This window comes from Heloderma suspectum, chromosome 4 (genome assembly GCF_057233095.1).
Source record: "Heloderma suspectum isolate Gila_16-S chromosome 4, 16-S_ref, whole genome shotgun sequence".
Lineage (NCBI taxonomy): Eukaryota > Metazoa > Chordata > Lepidosauria > Squamata > Helodermatidae > Heloderma > Heloderma suspectum.
In genome coordinates, this window is record NC_139461.1 from 267,785,019 (window position 1) to 267,799,447 (window position 14,429).

Genomic DNA, 14,429 nt, shown 5'->3' on the forward strand with positions numbered 1-14,429 from the left:
ATTATGAAATGTTTCACTGTGTGATATATATTAAAACATGAAGCGATTTCTTAAGCAATCAATATCTCAAGTTCCAGTTGGCCAATTTCCTTATTTATTTTTTTAAATTAAAGCACTCACCACACAGATTCAGCAAAAATATTCTAGGCACTATTCTAGGCACTATTTCTATTATGCTTCTAATCATCCTAATTGCATTACGTGTAGTAATGTGTTTTGCTTGCTTTATCATTTCAAAGTTTTGTTATTTAATAATGTTTGAGCAATAAATACATATATTGTGGTACAACTTTGTGTTATTTGGCAGTACCTCTTATTCCCAAGGTGCTTAGCTCAACATTCGCTTCTTCCACCTCTCTCCAGGTATTTAAATGGACAGGTAAAAATATTTTCTTCATGCTGGGTTCAGCCAAAACTTGGCAGCTGCTGTTATTAGCCACCTGTTGCTCTGGCTGCCACTCTTGTTCCACACCCATCAGGTGCAACTGGGCAAGTATACCAAACAGCTGGTACCTGCCTGCTTGCTTCATCCTCTTCCCACAGTAGCAGCTACTCTCCAACTCCCTCCTGCAGATACTGTCAGAACCACCCTAAAGCACCCTCTTTGCTTTTGTACTTTCAAGTGCACACCACTTGGCAGACGGGGTTTTCCCCCTTGCCATGCAAAGTGGGTTGGGGGCACACAGCAAAGCAAGACTGAGTGGGGCTTTAAAAGAGGTTGGAACTTAGAGCTGCAGTTCTGTGTGCCTGCAGCCTAATGCATGTTTACTGGGAAGTTACTTTGTTACAGTGGGGCTTACCTCCAACGCTGCAAGCAGTCCTTGGCTTGGGAAGGACTCCTGGCTTGGGAATAACTCAGTGCAGGAGTCACTTTGAGGTAAGGCATAGGATATTGTAGCAGAAATCAGAGTCAGAGAGACCATGGAGTGAAGGAAAATGAGTACTTCTTTATTTAACGTGCGGGCTTAAGGATGGAATCACTTCCAAAGAGCCAGAAGCCCCGAGGCATAGCCACACATCACTTTTATAGAGATGATGACACACAAGCGACCCTTTCTCCCACCCCCTCTCCTGTGGTTTTACAGTTGGTACAGTTGTTTATAGTACAGGAAATGGGCCATAGGACATTCTATCTTGAGAACAAGGATACAGTCTTGCAGTAAGCAAAAAGGCAAAATCATGACTGTGTTGTGCAATTCGGCTTGCTGACAGGGGAAGTCTCTACATTGCTGTTCCTGCCAAACTATGCTAGCTCAGCAAGAACATGAGACCACTTAGTCTGACCCCCGATATGGCAGCCTTACTTGGGAATAAAACCCCAATGAACTCAATCTAAGTAGGAGAATAGGGCAGGGCTGTCGCCTGTTGTTGTTTTTTTTTAACTTAGTCAATAAATGATATGGGTTTTAATTGACTTACGAAATCTACATATGAGGAAAAATGGTTCTTTAAAGAAGTATATTTTATTTGTTTACATCTGATGCACAGTAAACAAACCTGAATTGCTGTGGAAGTGCACTGGGGCGGGCATGGACTGGACAAAAGTGAGAAACTTGGAGACATATAGGGGAACCTGTACTGGGAAGAACAGGGAAGGCCTCAGTGGGAGAGGGGTGTGTGTGTGTGTGTGTGTGTGGGTGAGAGAGAGAGAGAGAGAGAGAGAGAGAGAGAGAGTCCAGGACTCCAAACCCTCATCCTCAGAGGATCCCGACCCCTTGTCCTCCAAGAAGGCTCCAGAGTTAGTGGTTCAGGAAGATGACTCAGCCATGGAAAAGCATCATAGGCTTCAACCTATGCAAGACCCAGTTTACTAGAAAGACTCCAGGAGTTGACTCCCCTGCATCCAGAGGAAGTTGCATTACAGTACTCAAGACTCAGAGGACTCGGGTCATGAGGACACTAGCATACGCCAGTCACACTCATGTTGTTGCAGCCTGAGGTTGCTAAAACAGGCCAAGCCCCTTTAAGAGACCACACCTTTGTCAGTATGGAGGTGGGGCCAACCAACAACATTTCTATTTAATTCTCAGTCTTGCTCTGACCCTTGTGAGAGCAATATACAGACAACCTTGTCTAGCTTCTAGCCCCAGCACCACTTGGAGCTTTCCATGGTGCTGATCTTTTTCCATCTTGCTTCCTGAGAAACCTGACCTAACTCCTGCTCAAGTTCTGATCCATAGCAAAACCCTACAACCCAAGCCACGTCACAGAGCATCATCAGAACCCACAGCCTGAAATGGTACACAGAGGCTGGGGCACTGTAAAGCTCACAGGTTTGTGGTTGTCTCTGGTTGTCACAGGTTGGTGTTGCATTTACATTAATAGTGGGGAACTTATTCATACAGAAGGTTCTATGTCATATTTACATTGCAATCAAGCAGCCCTTCAGAAGAGCTAATATTTATCTATAAAAAGCACATGTGTGGACCAGACAGAGAAACTGTTTTAAGTATGCTGGAGTTGTGAAGACAGTAACATTCAAGTGAACGAGGAAGCAATCCTAAACACACGTAACAGGGAGTTAAGGGATACGGAGAACTATACTTCCTATTAAACTGCTTAGGTTTACACTGTTAATTAAGTTTATGTGGACCTATGCAGTGGATTCAGACTAGAAGCCTGGTTGTTGATGAGCAAATAATGTAGACAAGTCTAATATTTGCTGCAGACAAATATCTGTGTATTTTTGTTGATCTATTCTGGGTCTGCATCTGGGAAGGATGAAAAACCATTCTCTTTGCTGTACATCCAAATGGGTGAATTATCATTTGCTGACAAGGATGTGGCTATGTGAATCTTTAACATTTCATTAATCTGTTTTTGTAGTTGCTGAATGTACGTGAGGGTTTCGTATTATGATTCTGTAGTGGATCTCATGCTATGCTTTTTCTTTACTTGCTTTATCAATTTGTCCACTGGTTTTCCCACCTTCCCATTACATACTTTTCTGCCTTCTCTATAAAAATGTCTCCCTCCTTCAGCTGCTGCTGCTGCTGCTGCTTATTATTATTATTATTATTATTATTATTACTACTACTTCTACATTTATATCCCACCTTTTTTTTCTCTTGCAAGGAACCCAAGGTGGCTTACATAGTTCTCCTCTTCATTTTATCCTCAGAACAATTTTATCCTACTTGTGAGGTAGGTCAGGCTGAGAGTCGATGACTGGTCCAAAGTCACCCAGTGAGCTTCATGGCTAAGTGGGGACTAGAACCTGGATCTCCTGGGTCCCAGTCCAACATTCTGACCAGTACACCACACTGGTTCTCCATCTTCTAATGCCCTGTCATCTTACATCTGAGCCCTTCACTCTGCCCCAAATCTCATCCCTCCATTCCCATCCATCTGCCTCTAAATCCTCCCTCCACACACACATGCCTTCTCATGCCTTCACATCATTCCCTTTCCATTATTTCCTTCATATTTAGATTGCCCATACCTCCATACTTGTTTGTGCAGCTTGAGGTCTAATTGCCACAAAACAAGACACAGACACAGACACACACACACACACACACACACACACACTTACACTTCTCTTGCATACAAAATGCTGACTTACCTAATTATTCTTCAGGGTGTACCTGTGTTTCAACATGTCCTTAGCCTTTAAAGTACCTGGCAACACCCATGCTCAGAAATAAAAGTAGCCAAGAGCACAACCTGTCGCAAGGAGGGTGGCAGGAGACTCAGAACAGAGAAGACAAGCAGGGAGGCAGTGTGCAGACCAGCACAAGAGAATATCCTGTCAGGTGCTGAGTAATCAGTAACAAGAATTCTGTTCTGAGAGGGCTGGCTGCAATCAAGCTTAAGACTGAGCAAACAGAATTTGTTGCTATAAGAGTGAGTTGTGGCTTCCCTTGTTGTTTGTCTAAGTGTTGTTTTATGGAGGATAAATCTATCAACAACTACTAGTCATAATGGCTCTATACTAGCTCCAGTATCAGAGCCAGTATGCCTCTGAATCCGAGTTTCTGGGGAACACAAGCAGGAGGGTGCTTGTGGGCTTTCCATAGGCTTCTGGTTGGCCACTGTGGGATCAGAATGCTGGTCTTCTCTGATCCAGCAGAGCTGTCCTTAGTATTCTCCCTCCCTCCCTCCCTCCCTCCCTCCTTCCTTCTCATGGGCATTGCTTCCCCAGCAGGACTTGAACACTGTCCTAGGGAGCCTGTGTATTCTCTGTCCTTCCGTGTGTCTGCTTGTGAAAAGGTGGTTGCTTGCATGTGGTGTGTGTTAGTGGTATGAAGGGATTTAATCCCTTGTCTGCAAAGATCTCTGGAGCATATCAGTTACTGGGCTTATGCTGTCAAGCATTGACACACCGCTGAAGACACTGTGGTGTCCTTGTTTCTGACAGATTGTGTCTTATGTGTATGGTGGGATAGGTTGATGTTATGTAGATGTTTCCCCATTATTGTGCATGGATTGGCCTCTTTCTTTCTTTCTTTCTTTCTTTCTTTCTTTCTTTCAGAAACTTGAGGTGGTGCACATTTCTCTCTCCTCCATTTAGTCCTCATAACAGCCCTATGAGGTAAAGTAGGCTAAAGGAGTGACTGCCCTAAGGTTATTTAGTGAACTACGTGGCTGAGTGGAGATTTTAATCAGTGTCTCCTTCCATGCATGTCTAGTGGTTTCAACATACTGCTCCACAACTGGTGTGTGTTAGCAATGTTGCTGTAGATACTGGAGGAGTGCTTATGGGCATTGCTATATTACCTCTTGTTTGAATTGCTGTTGTTTTCTTCTCAACTTTGGTTCTGGGAGTGCAATGGACTCCGACTGAGGTATTCCACCATTAGAGGGCCAGTGGCACAGTTGGACTGTTGGACTGAAGAACCAGTTTAGATGTGACACCTTGATATATTGACAAGTAAAAGTACTTTTTCAACCAAAAAAATAGAACAAGATCACAACTTGACATGTTTTATTCAAGAATTAATTATTGAACAGAGCTGCGTTGTTGAGCATCACTAGTCATAGATGCCATTTTGTCTTTATTGTATCCATCATACTTTGACTAATGTGCAACAAAATATTTAACAGTTGGTGCTGTTAAAAAGTGAGACTGAAAAAAGGTTTTTGTATGAAGAATAGTATATGTGGAAACTCCTTAGTTTAGCTCTGTGGGTTTGGTGGAGAGTGAGTACTCACAGTGACTGGTTTGCATTGATCACAAAGGGAAAATAAGGGAGGGTTTATTTTCCCTCCCTGCGCGTGTTGGTTGCGAGCTGCCTAATTAGCATAATTACCGATGCCAGACATGGGTTGTTGTGACATCCGAACCTGGGGAGGTGGGTAGCTGGGATGGTTTACAAACCATTTTTAAACCCTAGAACAAGCCATGGTTTGCGCAGTACATAACATACAAGGAAATTGATAAGGCAAGACTGCATATAGGCAAATTTGCATACACTTGACAGTGATGGCTCCAAAAAAAGCAGGGGAAGGGGTATTGCTGTGGTTACTGTGGGGGTCCCCCCCCCCAAACAACTCTCAGAAACATTTGTGCAAATTTAAAGACAGGGAAGTAAATGGAGGGGAAATTGGCCCAACTTTAGAGGCTTGTCAGTACAAGGAGAAATTTGTGCAACTTCAATAACCATTCTGAACGGGAGCTGTGAAAAGGTATGGGGCATTAGGTTTTCCCCTTTCTGGACTTAGTAGAGACTCAGGGAAGTGTTGAATGGATGTAGGACACTGATAAGTGTCAGTTCAACACTTAATAGTGAGAGGGTAACCTTACTAAGTGGGAGATATTGTCCCCCCACTTTTGGTGCACCTACTTCTCCAGCTCCCCCCCCTTTCCTTCTCCCTTAGTATTACTGTTCCTCTGGTCCTTGGCAAGTGTGTGCAAATTTGCCTATATGCAGTCTTGCCTTGTGAATTCCCTTGTATGTTACCTACTGTACTTTGCTCCCTTTGACAGCTATAACCCACAAGGACATTGACAAGGCAGGACTACACATATTAGACAGCTGTAAATGCGCACTTGTGCAAGACCAACAAAAATAATAATAAAAATTATGAACAGAGTTGCACAATTTTCTGGGACCGAAAGAAAAAAGGGGGTGCTGAACAACTGATAGTCCCTCCAAAGTGCCATTTGGGCATTAGTGGAGGGGCAGTTGGTGGCGAGGAAGGCTTGAGGTGGCATGGCCGGGTGCAATGGCAAAGAGTAGCAGGGGGGTTTGCTGCTCTTCCTAAGCGGCTCTGTACCTGATTGCAGCAACCAACAATAAAATCACTGTCCCAGATTTGGATGACATGCCAACCCATCGTGGGTAAGATAGCCCTTAGAACAAGCCATGAGTTGTTAGGGAGGCTTGTTGCCCCAAAATAAGCCACCCTGCAGAAAGTGGTCTGGGTTCAGATGACACAACAACCTCCTATGGCTAACTGCCCATGATGGGTTGCCATGTCATGCGAACTTAGTCACTGTGTCAATGAAGTTTCAAAAACTACCTGGTTTTTTACTATAGATGAATCATCAGAATAGTTCATTGACCTTACTGGATTGCCCTCATCCTAAGGCTTATATGTCTGTCTTGCATTGTCCATTGTCAGGCCTACCTATAATCCCAAAATCTTCCAAAATGTCCTCAGATGTCCCCACTAGATCTCTACCGATGTGTGTCCATTCATGTACACACATACATCTGAGCTATATCAAACAAATGCATTTGATGACACAGAGCCTGCTCATCCCAACAGGCTTCATATGATTTAAAATTAATTGCTGAAGCAATACTTTGTGTCAACAAATGCATGAAGTGGACATTAGTCAGGTACAGGAGTATACCTATGCCTGACTAAGACAGGCATGAAGAAACAACCAGTTTCCAAAGTTCCACAGCTATATCCCCATGTGTGTATGTGTGTGTGTGTAGGAACATAGGAAGCTGCCTTATACTGAGTCAGACCTTTGGTCCATCTAGCCCAGTAATGTTGACATTGACTGGCTTTGGCTCCAGGGTTTCAGGCAGGAGCTTTTCCAGCCCTACCTGGAGATTCTGGGGATCGAATTTGAGACCTTCTGCATGCAAAGCAGGTGCTCTACCACTGAGCTACAGCCTCTCAATATGTGTTTGTGTGTGTGCGTGCGTGCATATATATATGTGTGTGTGTATACACACACACACACACATATATATATACACACGCATGCACACAAGTGTGCACACACACATATACACATGTGCGCGCACGTGCGCGCGCGCACACACACACACACACTCATAGAATCTTAGAATAGTAGGGTTGGAAGGGCCCTATAAGACCATCAAGTCCATCAAGTATATGTTATGTATCCAGCACTCCCTTCTGTTCATTTCAGGTATCTGGCAAAGTAGGCTCGGGTCCGTGAAACCTCATACTGAAATACATCACTGCAAATCCTTGTCATTTTACTGCATTGGGCTAACAAAGTTGGTCTTCTAGCATTGGTAAGAAGCAAATGTGATTTTGGAGGTAACCAATCATAGCAAATTTAGTTTGAAAAAATTAATAAAAAATGAGCTTTCTTCTACAATAATGATAGCACAAAACTTATTGTCACTGTATTTTTTTATTATGTTTTATAAGATTCGATAGATTAAACATATTCATTGCCTTTTTGAGTAGGAGAGACCAGAGGAAGCTTGGTTCTTATCAGGGTATGAACATGAATATGATGTATATCCACCCTCACTTTCCCCATATTGGTAAACATTTGGTACAGATTATAGTTAGAGGAGAAGAGGAAGTTCATATATACCCTCTTCATCCTTATCATTCATGTAGGAAAATGGGTTTTGAAGTGTGAATAAATCTGTTTCTGTGTTTGCTTCATGAAGTTGCTATATGTAAAAATTGATAATTTAGGATGTTTAGAAGATCTTTTAATAAAACTTCCCATAGAAATGTTTACAGTTGCACCAGTTAATTTAGTTTTAACATCAAGTAAATTGTCTTAAAGTAAAATTAACCAGTGAATGTACTTCATAATTTTCAGAGACTTGAGAATGAGTCAACAGACTAGTACAGAAAAGGAAGAAAAGAAGTGTTCTGGCACAAAGGTGAGAGAAGTTAATCTGAAAGCAAAATGCAGACAATTAATTCTTTAATTTTTAAGAACATAAATATGGTTAGCTTGAAATTGGCTTACAATTCAAGTCTGTAACATTACAACGGTCACATTTCAAATACAAAATGCTTAATATTAAATGCTTTTTAATTAAGATCTTCTATTTCCCACTTTAGCTCTTCTTCCTCCTAACTGGTCAGGCAAGAGTAGTTGCCATCTGAGAGGAGGAGGACAAAGGAAAGAACTGGGGCAGCAATTTGTTTGTTGTCTGGGAAAGCTTGCTGCTGGGGCAACAGAGATATGGACTCTCTCCTGTGTCAGAGCATGGGGCTAGACAAGTACTTCCCGAGGTAACAGCAGAAGAATGACAGCCGGTAGATCGGGGCAGGGAACATGTGGCCCTCCAGATTTTGCTAGACTGCAGCTTGCATCAGCAATAGCCCGTGTACTCAGTGGTGAGGGCTGATGGGAGTTGAAGTCCAACAACACCTGGACGGCTGCACATTCTCCACCCCTGCGGTTAATGATTAATGTGGGGAATTTGCTCCCTCAAGGTTTCTTTTATGGATGCATCCAATTCACTCCTCCAAAGACAGAATTCCTTTCTGAAATCAACGTTTTTGTGAGCTTTCCCATGCAGCTCATCTCAGGGGGAAAATGCACACACAAATGTACATATTAGGGAAAAGTGTGCACAAAACAGCATTTCAGGAATGTGAAGTACCTGGGGAAAATGTGTATGATTAAAAATGCATACAAAGAATGCATACATTATTATGAATATTATGAAAAATGTGTACAAATTTTCATATGATTTTTTTTAAAGCCCAAACTCGTGTGGAAAAGGGATGGAACAAGCTTGACCTCAAAACACCAACGATCTTGGCAAGACTGAGATTGACAGAGCTGTCCATTGCTAGGGAGGGCTTAAGTACATGTCTTTCCCTCATCAGTAAGAAATACATGAACCATCCTTCTGAAAATAGCCAGAGAGCAATCCTGTGGTCCCTGGAAGAGTGTCCCATGGACCATAGGATTGCTTGGAAAACCTCTCCAAGGTCAGAGACAGTGGTCTGACCTCAGAAGGAGGAGTTGGAGATTCACCCCCATACCCTGCCCCCTTGCAGTTGGCATGGAGAGAACCATGCAAGCTGCCTCTCCAAGGTTGGAAAAGCAACCTTGAGGAGGAAGAAAGGAAGCGTTCCAGTGGGTGGGGAGGAGAGGAGACTGGAGAGACTGAATATGAGATATCCTGAGGCCTCCTCCAGCCTCCTTCTCTCCCCCTCCGAAACACCCTTGTTGGATGCTCTGAAAAGCCCATCTGGCAAAAATCACCAGAGACAGAGGATGGATAGATAAAGATTGCCTCCACTGCTCCTCCTTCCCTGCTGGCTTCAGCCTGGCAGGGCATAGGAATCTTGGAAGCCTAAGAGTTCAGAGGCTTCCAAACAGCAAGGGCGCAGCCAATAGGATTGCGCCCTTGGCTGCATATTATACTATCTCAGATTTAGGGATGTCAGAATTCCGCCACGGACTCCAGTGAGGCCGGAGTCCATGGCAGAATGGGGCAATCCCCCCCGTCACCCCGCAGAATGCCCCCCAGGACTGAGCTTACCTGGTGGCGGATGTGGCGGCGGCGGTGGAGGATGCGGCGGCGGCTCCAGCTCGTCTCCTGGCCACAGCCGGGCTGCTGCGGCTGCAAATGGCGGCCGTCGTAGCGGCCGCCATTTGCGTGGCTGCCTGTCTTCGTGATAGGCTACATAAATAGGTAGCCTACCACGGCAAAGAGCAGGGGCACAAATGGCGGCCACTACGCCATTTGCGCCGCTGCTCTTTGCCATAATAAGCACAGTGGAGATACACTACCATAATAAGTGTAGTGGCCGCCGTTTGTGTGGCTGCTTTTTGTTGGGATAGGCTACATAAATATTTATGTAGCCTATCACAGCTTGGCCCCCATGCAAATGGCGGCCCGTGGAGTGGCCGCCATTTGCGGCCGCAGCAACCTGGCAGCAGCCGGAATTCAGCTCCACGGAGTTGCCGTGGAGCAGAGCCGGCCAGGGAGGATTCCGGGGGGAGGGACGGAGCGCCTCCCCACCACCACAGAAACCCTGGAACGGAGCCAGGTAAGTGTTTCGTACATCCCTACCCAGATTACATGAAACGTACTCATGAGTTTAAATGCTTGAACTGGATGGCTATTTTGAGTGAAGTGTTGGGGATCAGAATCCTGACAAGTGGAATATCTCTGGCTTATCTGGTAAGGTGAAGCAACTGTATGGCTGCATGTTAGCTACTGGTGTCCTGTTTCAACTAAGTTCAGCTCTATGAATATCGGAAGATTATTGACAATCTCCAGCTACCAATATTAAATGACGTAACCTACATGGAGCGAAACAGGCTCAGATCGAGACAGCCAGCCATTTCTACCGCTAAAGCTCTTTTAGATGATGATTTTAATTCCACAACATGTGGAAACAACATTGGCTAGGAAACTGTCCTCCACAATGCCGAAGCTTGCCCTGCATCTTGGAAAAACCACCTGGATTTGACCAGCCCAGTGTGATATGGACAACCTTGAACCGAATCCGCACGGGTCATGGTAGATGTGCAGATGCCCTTTATAAATGGGGCAAAATAACATCATCAAATTGTGATTGTGGGGCTGAAAAACAAACTATCCAACACATAGTGACAGAGTGTCAAAACCAAGCCTACAATGGAGACTTTGCTGATTTCCTGGCTGTGACAACTGAAGCAAAAAACTATATCTGTAACCTAGACATACATTTGTGATCTTCTTGTCTATATTTTATATTTCATATTTATTATGCTCTATGCTTTTATTGTAACGCAATGTGAATGTGCCATACGATAAATAATAAATCAGCTCTATGTTATGCAAACAGAAAGCTCATTGCAATAGGGAAGTCAAAGCAAGCCAAATGTCAAGCAGTTTTCTGAGCAAACATGGATGTTCCAGAAAGAAGTTATACCCAAGCATGGCAGATCAGTCAAGTATAATTACAGTTCTAAAAGGCAGTGTTCAGGCGAAAATCAAAAGGTCGATAACATGGAGGTCCAAACACAAGTCAAGGTCAGAGAACAAGATACAGGAACTGACCCAACAGCGATGTTTCCAGCAAAGGCTAGACTGAGCATGCAGACTTATGTTACCAGAGCCTCCTGAACCCTACCCATTACAAGCCTTGCTCCTGAGGAGTTTCCTCCTCTTGAGGAGTCCTTCTTTCGAGTCAGGTGCTTCTTCTTATAGGAGCCTTACTGATTTACCTCTTAAGGCAATGATGCTGTCTGGCATTGGATGGTTGTTCAGTCTCTGACTTTGAAGCAGAACTCCCCTCTTCCTGTGGGGATGGACCCATGGTCCTCTCCCCTGAGGGCCCAGGCTCCCCCAGGTATCCTGATATGGGTGATTCCATAGCATCATCCATCTCTGGGAGCTCTACTTCCTCTGATGAAGAGGATTCTTTCAGTGGGGGCATGAGACTGAGCCAAGTTCAAAGTCTTGCTGTTGGCATATAAAGCTCTGAACAGCTTGGGACCAGGTTACCTGGAGGATCACCTTCCCCAATATGGACCTGTAGATATAGATCATTAAGCTCACCAGAGGAGGCTTTGCTGGTTATACTATGACCTGTCAATTGCCATCTTGTGCTAACCTGGAAGAAGGCCTTCTCCATGGTGGTGCCCACCTTATGGAATGCCCCCTGGTATTTGGGAGGTGCCAGCTGTGATGTGCTTTAGGTGCCAGTTGAAGACACATTTCTTTACCTAGGCCTTCCCTGATTGATTGTGCTGCCCAGACTGTTTGTTAATTGTGGTACTGTGAGTACTTGGTTTTAATGTTTTTATAAATGCTTTATTTTAATGTATTTAGGATTATTTTCTCAAACAAATTATCTGCTGAGTTGGGACAAAACTTTTGTCACATTTTATGTTTTCAACGTATCTTTTGTCTGGATACAGTATTCATTCCAGCTTGTTGATCAAGCTATTAAAAATTGATTGACAGCTATATGATTTTATCCTGTGACTATCTTAACTTCTTAGCATTAAAAGCAAGAGAAAACCAAGGTTTTTTGTTTTTTTTTAGTTTTGAGAAATTCATGGCACTTCCCCTTTTTTCTATGTAAACTTTTATGCTTTTTAATTTTGCTTTGAACCATCCAGGTATTCAATGACCCAGTTCATGGTCACATTGAAATGCATCCTCTCCTTGTTCGAATCATTGACACACCTCAGTTTCAGCGTCTGCGATACATTAAACAGTTGGGTGGCACTTACTATGTTTACCCAGGAGCATCACACAACCGCTTTGAACATTCCCTTGGGTAAGGAGCATGCTCTTCTCTGTAGATCTTTGTTTTATTTAAATTGTATTCTTGGCACCCACTCTCATGTTACCAAAGGGTTGACTGTGCCTATGAACAACAATAACTGAAGCTCCTTAGTTACATATATGGACTCAAGGACGCTCTGCTACATATCATCCAGCGAAGGAGATTTACTTATAACAGATGTCAAACATTTTGTAGTCCTCTTTATGCTATCCCATATTCTGGCAGGTTTAATATTTAGTTTTGAGCAGATGTAGGCTCACCAACTACAAATGCAAATAGGTAAACACATTTTCTGGAACTTCGGATTGTGGGTTATCCCATAGGTCCCCTTTGTTAAAAAGTTAGCCATCAGACTCTTCTAGGTTAATTTATTTGGAGGCTTTGGACTTCTTACTGCACAAGGCAGTAATAGTGAAGGTTACTCTATTTAGGACTCTTCTATTCAAAATATGACAAATCTTCACAATTTCTATATCTTAGGCAGAATCCAATGGGGCACTTATGCCCCCACCAATTCTCTTGCATCCTGCAGATTCTGTTGTACAACCGGCGAGTCTTACCAGTTCTGTTACACAAGCAGGACCCATTGCTTCTGCAACAGAGATTTAGCTGTGAACAAGTGGAAACACTCGTTTCTCAATTGGAACAGGACAGCGGAGTTGCCGTACGTGAACTCTTGTCAACCTGCTGTGTTCTAGAAATGAGCATTTTTGCTTGTTTCTGGTTGTTCTGGAAGCACTAAAGCTTCATTCCACACGTGGTGGGTGCCGCTTCCGGATGGGAACTGGCAGGGCACAAGAGCATCGGTGGGGATGTAAGCGCCTTGTTGGATTCTGCCCATTGTCAATAATATCTAAAATAGCAAGAGCCAAAATTAATGTACGGGGAGTCGGGGGAGAGCTATATTTGCATCAGTAATAAGAAATAATATTGCCTAAAAACACAAGATACTTAATTAATACAAGGCACACAATGCAGTTAACAAAAGAACTGACTTTAAGAATGGTTTATATTTCCTTACTGAAATCTTAGCATTTAGTACAGACTTCCCAAACCTAGTGCCCTGAAGATGTTTGGACTTCAGCTCCTATCAGCCCCAGCCAGCATGGCCAATGGTCAGGAATCCTGGGAGTTGTAGTCCAAAACATCTGGAGGGCACCAGTTTGGGGAAGCCTGGTCTAGTCCATCATCCTGTGTCCAATGGTGGCCAGCCAGAAAGCATCATAGCATTGGAAGGACCTCAAAGGTAATGTAGTCCAACAGCCTACTGATACTGGAAATCCACAGTTACAGTATCCCTGAGAGAATCTCATTCAGCCTGTGCTTAAAAACTGAAGCAGGTCATGGTACACCACCTTCTATATGTTCTATATGACCATCATGACCAATATCCATTGATAGACCCATCCTCCATGAATTTGTCTCATCCTCCTTTAAAGGATGCAAGTATCACATGAATACCACAGGTATCTCTCTGGAGAGCTGATGTAGGGTAGCAGGTCTTTGGCTTGCTGGAAGTACGTATGCTGTTTGTCTCCACTTATTCTCCAACTGTGTATTGAAAAGAAAATAAATATTACAGAAACACCAGAAGTCTCCAGTGGTCTCTCCTCCAAAGAGCTGCCAAAACTGGGTAATGTCCCTCAGGGAAGTGGGGGTGCATACCAGTATATTTGGAGAAGCCAGAGTGAAAAGGGCACTTTGCTGTGGAGTGGGAAGTTGAGTTCATTGCGGGGAAATTTTTGATGGCTTGGGTGAGGAATTCCACACACCCCTTCATGTTGAAAACACCCTATATGAATAGCTTGAGTAGGAAGTAGATTTTGAAACACCACAAGGCCTACTAATGGAAAGCCACACTTCTTGCCTTCTTGCAACAGGGTTAGCCATCTGGCAGGCTGTTTGGTCCAGGAGCTGCAAGCGCGACAATCAAAACTGAAAATTGACAAAAGGGATATTTTGTGTGTCCAGATTGCTGGTCTATGTCATGATTTGGGTAAGCC

The 14,429-nt window shown here is 43.7% G+C and overlaps 1 protein-coding gene across 2 annotated transcripts in view; it reads left to right on the forward strand.

Annotated features, from left to right (window-relative positions):
- LOC146348682 (deoxynucleoside triphosphate triphosphohydrolase SAMHD1-like) overlaps window positions 1-14,429 on the forward strand; it is a 51,250-nt gene that overhangs the window by 15,975 nt on the left and 20,846 nt on the right. For both annotated transcript variants that reach the window (XM_084853788.1, XM_084853787.1), the window contains exons 2-5: window positions 7,337-7,445; window positions 7,994-8,057; window positions 12,257-12,417; window positions 14,307-14,422. In XM_084853788.1, the coding sequence (XP_084709914.1) occupies window positions 8,004-8,057; window positions 12,257-12,417; window positions 14,307-14,422 (331 nt within the window). In that variant the 5' untranslated portion in view covers window positions 7,337-7,445; window positions 7,994-8,003. The remainder of the gene's footprint in view (window positions 1-7,336; window positions 7,446-7,993; window positions 8,058-12,256; window positions 12,418-14,306; window positions 14,423-14,429) is intronic.